A 7,500-nucleotide genomic window follows, 5' to 3' on the forward strand; every position below is an offset into this window, starting at 1 on the left:
CAGATTTATGATAAAAAGTATTAATGGTTGTGGTAAAAGCATCTTTTTCACCATTCATACGATTTGATATGACGATGATGATAGGTGATAGTGATAAAGACGATAAGGCCGTAATCACTGAGGTGGAGTGTGTGTGTGTGTGTGTGTGTGTGTGTGTGTGTGTGTGTGTGTGTGTGTGTGTGTGTGTGTGTGTGTGTGTGTGTGTGTGCTGTCTAGGACCTGGACGACGCCCACCAGACCGCCCTTCTGAACAGGATGCTGCAGAAGCCCGCCTCCTCCTGGACAGCCCAGGATCTGCAGCGTGCCGTCAGGCTGGCTCCAGACGTCATCGATGATGACCTGATCGATGACATCGCCGACGACGTTCTGGACGATAAGTGAGTTGTGGGACAGTCAGTCAGTGTCAGATATCAAGACCATGATGATGCTGATCATGATTATATGAGTACTTATGCAGCGCTTATCCTCGGTCGGAGACCAAGCTCTGAGCGCTTTACAAACACGGAGTCATTTGCACAACAGGCTGCCTACCTGGGTAGAGCCGACTGACGGCTGCCATTTGGGCGTTTGTCATTCGTTTCTTTGTGTCATTCAATCAGATTTCTGTTACACACGCACATACACACTCATACAGACATGTAATATTTCACGTGTATGACTGTTTCCGAACAGCAGAAGAGTCAACTGTTGTCCTGATTATCTGGGTTAGATTTTGATTATTGTGGAACGTGCCTTTCTTGCCCTCGTTACATCCCCACTCTCTCGGCCAAGAGGGCTTTAGGACAGTCGGTGTTGGGTTGGTTTCCAAAGGCCAACTAGCCCCCAAATCCTCAGCGCAAAGAGCCAGTGCAATCTTTCCTTCTGGTTTGAGAGTCATCGTCCCTCACAAAAGACTAAACTGTAAATGAATTTTCATTGCAGTGGAGTGGAGAAACAATTGATATTACATCTCTCTCTTTGCTATTGGCCCGGCTGTGTAAGCTTATGGCAGTCTCTGATAATGATCCGAGCACAGCAAAGAGCTAGATTGTATTGTATTGTATTGTATTGTATTGTATTGTATTGCATTGTATTGTATTGTTTTCCGTGGCGCTGCGTTGCTTTGCGTTACATTATACTGTACTGGACTCTGCCGTACTTCACTGTACTGTACTGTATTGCATTGCATTATGTTGTATTGTATTACGTTGCGCTGTATTGCAGTATACTATTCCGTGCTTTACTGTTGTATTGTAATGCATTGCATTGTATTGCATTGCATTGTCGATGCCTTGAATCCACCTAACTGTCCCCCACCCCAAATCCCCCCACACCCTTCCCTCTGTGGCACGTGCAGCCTGGACCTCCTAGGCAGCGTGGCGTCCCGTGGCGGGGCCCATCCGGGGCTGCAGCTGGCCCTGAGGCAGAGGATCGCCGAGCGGGGCCTGGGGCAGCTGGACTCTGCCTCCCTCAGCAGGCTGGGCAAGGGGCTGCTGGCACTCACTGAGGATGAGCTGGACGACCTGGACCCGGAGGCTGTGAGTTAGAGGGAAGGTGGGGGGAGGGGAGGGTTTAATAGATGATGTTGTTGTTGTTGTTGGTGGTGGTGGTGGTGGTGGTGGTGTTAGTAGGGGAAGGGTTTAGAAGAAGATGTTGTTGTTGTTGCTGTTGTTGGTGGTGGTGATGGTGGTGGTTGTGGTGGTGGAGTTAGTAGGGGAAGGGTTTGGATGATGATGTTGTTGTTGTTGGTGGTGGTGGTGGTGGTTGTGGTGGGGGTTGGGGTGATGGGGGTGATGGGGGTGGAGGTGGTGGTGATGGTGGGAGTGGGGGTAGGGTTTAGTGGGGGAAGATTTTGGAAGATGATATTGGTGGTGGTGGTGGTGGAAGTGGTGGTGGTGGTGGTAGTGGTGGTGGTAGTGGTGGTGGGGATGGTGGTGGAGGTGGTGGTGGTGATGGTGGTGGAGGTGAGTGGTGGCGATGGTAGTGGTGGTAGTGGTGGTGGATGTGGTGGTGGCGATGGTGGTGGAGGTGGTGGTGGCGATGATGGTGGTGATGGTGGGTGGAGGTGGTGGTAATGGTGGGGATGGTGGTGGTTGAGGTGGTGGTGATTGTGGCGGTGGTGGACGTGGAGGTCATGTAGTAGTGGTGATGGTGGGGTGTAGGGTTTCTCGTTGTTCGTCTTAGTGTTGGTGGTTGTGATGGTGTTTGGTGCTGTAGGTGGTGGTGTTTTTATGTCAATATTATCAGTCTTCTTCTCCTCCTCCTTCTTCTTCTTCCAAAATTTGTTGTTTTACATTCAACAACTGGCTACACTTGGCATGTTATATCGCCGAAGTTCCAACATGTCATTATATGTGCGTGCGCACGCTTGTATGTGTGTGTGTGTGTGTGTGTGTGTGTGTGTGTGTGTGTGAGTTTATACGGTCTTGAAATTGGATGGTGTCACTTGTTGGGAAGTATGTAAAATTCATTAACTTCCAGCGGGAAATAGGGAGCATATATTCCTTGCGAAATAAATAAAAATTGCTGTATAGTTTTGTTATTCAATTCAAAATCAAGTACTGAAAAACAAACGACAGAAAGCAATGGAAATTAGTATAGTTCTTTTTTTTTATTTTCAGCTTCTGAACGCTGATCTGGATGATATTTTCGATGACGACAAGGACGACGACGATGATGATAAGGACGATGATAAGGATAACGATGACGACGATGATGACGATGACGACGACGAGGATGGACAAAGACTTGCCCTTGGGCGTCGCATGAAGCAGGCTCAGCTGTCTGGACCCAGACAGATCGGAAGGTAATGTCTATGTCTATTTTTTTTTTTTAATAACAACAATAATGATGATGGTGATAATAATAATAATGATGATGATGATGATGATGATGATGATGATGATGATGATGACCACGACGACGAAGATGATGATGATGATAATGACAACGACGACGACGTCAACAAGAACAACAATATCAATGATAATAAGCATCATCATCATCATCATCATTTAATTCATATAACACATTCTGTGTAAAATTTGTTTAATAGCGCTGTACAATGTAAAATCCGACGTGTAAAACAATGCATTTAAACTCTAAGAAAAAAAACAACTTACATGCATAACCCTGTACAGACACACAACCAAACACTCAAACACTTATATTTGCGTAGGCTGCACATACACTACACTACACTACACTACACTACACTACACACACACACACACACACACACACACACACACACACACACACACACACACACACACACACACAGAGTATAGCACACAATTCAACACACAAATCACAACACCCTACATGTTTGTGTGAGTGACATACTAATAATGATAAGAACAACAATAGTAACAATAATGATAAGAAGAATAATGATAATAATAGATAGATAGTACTTCTATGGCGCAAACTCCTCGCGTAATGGGCTCCAAGCGCCGTACATGAAACAATCACCAACAGCAACACTTGATGACTGACTAGCTGCACGTGCATGTGCACGTGACGTGCAGGGTTGCCCGCTTCCTGTATGATGACCTGGACTTCGTGGAGTCTGTGGAGCCTGACGATCTGCTGGAGGCTGTTGAAGAGCTGACAGGCCTGGACCTCGATGAGGACGATGTGAGTAGTGGTCTGGCTGAGCTGGGCTGGGTTGGGTTGGGTTGAGTTGGGTTGGGTTGTATGGTATGGTATGGTGTCGTGTCGTGTCGTGTGGTGTGGTGTGGTGTAATATGGTGTTGCGTTGCGTCGCGTCGCGTAGCATTGCATTGTATTGTACTGTGTTATGTTGTACTGAATGGAAATGTCCTGTCCTGTCCCGTACTGTACTGTACTGTGTTGTGTTGTACTATATTCTATTGCATTCTATTCCATTCATTTCTATTGTGTGTTTTGATTCAGTGTAGGGATATTACAGAAGAAGCTGTACTGTGGACGAATAGTGTTAGATTACATCAGGTAGTATTAACAATTAGCATGATATAGAAGAAGAAGAAAAATCTGGACTGTACACACATACCTGAGCATTTTACTCGTTCAGTCATTCATTCCGCTTTTGTTTACATAAAGGTTGTTCTCCTTCATCCACACATCCATGCTTCCACCGATTCATTTAAACGTGCATTCATTCATTCATGCATCATGCATTCATTCATTCATTTATTTATTTATCTATTCATTCATTCATTCATTCAATATATATGTTTATTTATCCCTTCATTCATGCATTTATTCATTCATTTATTCATTCGTTCAGTCATTCGTTTATTCGATCATTCATTCATTACTTCCTTCCTTTCTTCCTTCCTTCCTTTCTTCATTCATTCCTTCCGTCTTCCATTGATTGATTGATTGAATATTTCATTCATTCATTCATTCATTCATTATTCATTCATTCATTATTTCATTCATTCATTATTTCAATGGAACAATTGTTCTCTGTGGCTCCCAACAGGCGGCCAACCTATTCCGCAGAATGTCTCAGTCCCAGTCGTTCCCCGCTCTCAGCCAGTTCTCCCGCCAGGATATCCAGCGCATGCGCACCGTTCTGCCCGGGATGAGTCTGTCCCAGATTCAGCAGCTGCCCAGGGACACCATCCGAGAGGCTCTGGAGGACCTGAGGGACGTGGACTTCGGAGAGTCACAGGTCAGTTTTAGCAGTGTGTAAATTAAGGGCTTCACTTTTATTATGAAGAAATAGGATAAAAATACCCCCCCCCCCAAAAAAAAAAAAAAACAACAAAAAAACAAAAAAAAAAAAAAAGCAAAAACAAACCCAAAAACAACAACAAAAAAACAACAACAACCCAACAACAACCCTGACTGTTGTATTCATTTATTCGTATATTTTTTGTTGAATTATTTCATTTCGTTTTGTTGTTGTTGTTGTTGTTGTTGTGTTTTGTTTTGTGCTTCAATTTCATATAATTATATAAAAAATATGATATAGTCACTTATTATTTCATTATATGCCAACGTTTCCCCACAAAGTTAAGGTAGGCTCACAAGCCCTGCCCAACTCCGGCGTACTGTTTGTGTGAAGGTCAGGCGTCTGTTCTGAGGTGGTGGTGGGTTTTTTTGGGGGGAGGGGAGAGGCGGGGGGCAGGGGGATATGGGGGAAGGGGGGTTGGGGGGAGGGGAGGCTTGGGGGGGTGGGGGGGTCCAAAGGCGAGGTATGGTATAGCGGATATGGATCAGCCCGCACGAGTATGTTGGGAAGGAGAGGAAAGGAAGGGAGAGGGGTGGGGGATAAAGGGGTGGAGTGGGTTGTTTATCAAAGGAATGTAGTGTGCGAGATCTTGCATCTCTCTCCCCATTTCCATGTCTTTCATTGTCAGGGGGGTTGGTCGGAACTCCATGTTGTATGGAGACAGACGTAGGCATGAGATTATTCATATGATCATTCGGCTCTTTTTTTTTTGTAGAGGTTTGTATATGACAATATGACAAGGGTTTTACAAATTACCTGAACGTAATGATATCTGTTTGGAGGCTTTAACAGGGCAGCGTTTACGTGCCAGTTTGAAGTTGTTTTTTCTGTTGATGTTGGTTTTGTTTTGTTTTGTTATTGTTGTTGTTTTGTGTGTGCGTGTGTGTGTGGTGTGTGTGTGTGTGTGTGTGTGTGTGTGTGTGTGTGTGTGTGTGTGTGTGTGTGTTCAGTTGTTTCATACCCATTGTGTTCATATTTCAGGCACGAGAACTTCTGGAGGAGCTGTTTGATACTGATGTAAGTAAAGACCTATTTTTAAAAAATATTTCTTTTTTAATTATCTCCCTTTAAGTTTTTCTGTTGCAGTAATAACTTTTCTTGTAGTCCTTTCCAGAAACTTACGCACGGGTTATGTGCATACATGAAAACAACAACATTCATGTGTTTGACTGTTCTTTTGATGTCATCCACGCAATACATCAACAATATCAATGCTTCTATGAATCCTTCTCTTTGAGATGCTCCACGTATGGGTATATGGTCATCAGTTGATCCATCACGTATAGGTATATGGCCATCAGTTGATCCATCACGTATAGGTATATGGCCATCAATTGATCCATCACGTATAGGTATATGGCCATCAGTTGATCCATCACGTATGGGTATATGGTCATCAGTTGATCCATCACGTATAGGTATATGGCCATTAGTTGATCCATCACGTATGGGTATATGGTCATCAGTTGATCCATCACGTATAGGTATATGGCCATCAGTTGATCCATCACGTATGGGTATATGGTCATCAGTTGATCCATCACATATGGGCATATGGCCTTCAGATGATCCTTAACCTGATGGTATATGGTCTTCAGATGATGCTTCACGTATGATTATATAATAATGATAGTATTTATGCAGCGCTAAATCTTGTGCAGAGACAAATCTAAGCGCTCTCACACCAGTCATTCACACGCATGCATAACTCTAAAACTGAAGAAAACTGAAGACAAGGAAGAGGTAGGGGAGGGAGGCTATCTTGTGAAGAGGTGGGTTTTAAGGCCAGACTTATGATCATCTGTTGATCCTTCACGTATGGATATTATAACAGTTATCAGATGACCCTTCACGTGGGTATCGTTTTTGGTCATCAGGTGAGCAAGCTGACGCCAGCGGACGTGCGGGCCATGGGTCACCTGGCGCGGGGTCTGGACGCTGAGGACATCGAGGACATGGACGACAACCTGGTCAGCGAGGTTCTGGACGACATGGATGACCTGGATCTTAACGAGGCCCAGAAAAGGCTGCTGGCTGATAAGGTGTGTGATGTAGAACTTCTTCTTCTTCTTCTGCTTCTACTTCGTAGTAGTAGTAGTCGTAGTAGTAGTAGTAGTAGCTGTTGCTGTTGTTGTTGTTGCTGCTGCTATTGTTGTATTGCTACTTATAAAGCGCCTATTTTCGGTCAGAGACCAAACTTTACGTGCTTTACAAACACTGTCATTTTGTTTCTGCACAACAGGCTGCATACCAGGTTAGACCACACTGACAGCTGCCTTTAGGCGCTCAGTCGTCATTCGTTTCTTGTATCATTTATTCAGGCTTCAGTCACACACACACACACACACACACACACACACACACACACACACACACACACACACACGCCCGCGTGCGCGCGCGCGTACACACAGACACACAGACACAGACACACACACACACAAACAGACAGACACAGACACACACAGACAGACAGACACACACACACACACACACACACACACACACACACACACAACCACACACACACACACACACACAACCACACACACACACACACACACACACACACACACAGACACACACACACACACAGACAGACACACACACAAACACACAGACACAGACACACACAGACAGACACACACACAAACACACAGACACAGACACACACAGGCACACACACACACACACACACACACACACACACACACACACACACACACACACACACACAACCACACACACACACACACACACACGCGCGCGCGCGCGCATACACACACACATGTAAT

At 44.9% G+C, this 7,500-nt stretch overlaps 1 protein-coding gene across 1 annotated transcript in view; it reads left to right on the forward strand.

Moving 5' to 3' along the window:
- The window catches only part of LOC143285663 (uncharacterized), a 51,582-nt gene that overhangs the window by 22,548 nt on the left and 21,534 nt on the right, over positions 1-7,500 (forward strand). The window contains 7 exon segments of the mRNA XM_076593062.1: positions 217-377; positions 1,337-1,517; positions 2,601-2,785; positions 3,510-3,618; positions 4,451-4,642; positions 5,687-5,722; positions 6,583-6,747. Of these exon segments, the coding sequence (XP_076449177.1) occupies positions 217-377; positions 1,337-1,517; positions 2,601-2,785; positions 3,510-3,618; positions 4,451-4,642; positions 5,687-5,722; positions 6,583-6,747 (1,029 nt within the window).

The sequence above is a fragment of the Babylonia areolata genome, chromosome 1 (genome assembly GCF_041734735.1).
Source record: "Babylonia areolata isolate BAREFJ2019XMU chromosome 1, ASM4173473v1, whole genome shotgun sequence".
NCBI classification, from domain to species: domain Eukaryota; kingdom Metazoa; phylum Mollusca; class Gastropoda; order Neogastropoda; family Buccinidae; genus Babylonia; species Babylonia areolata.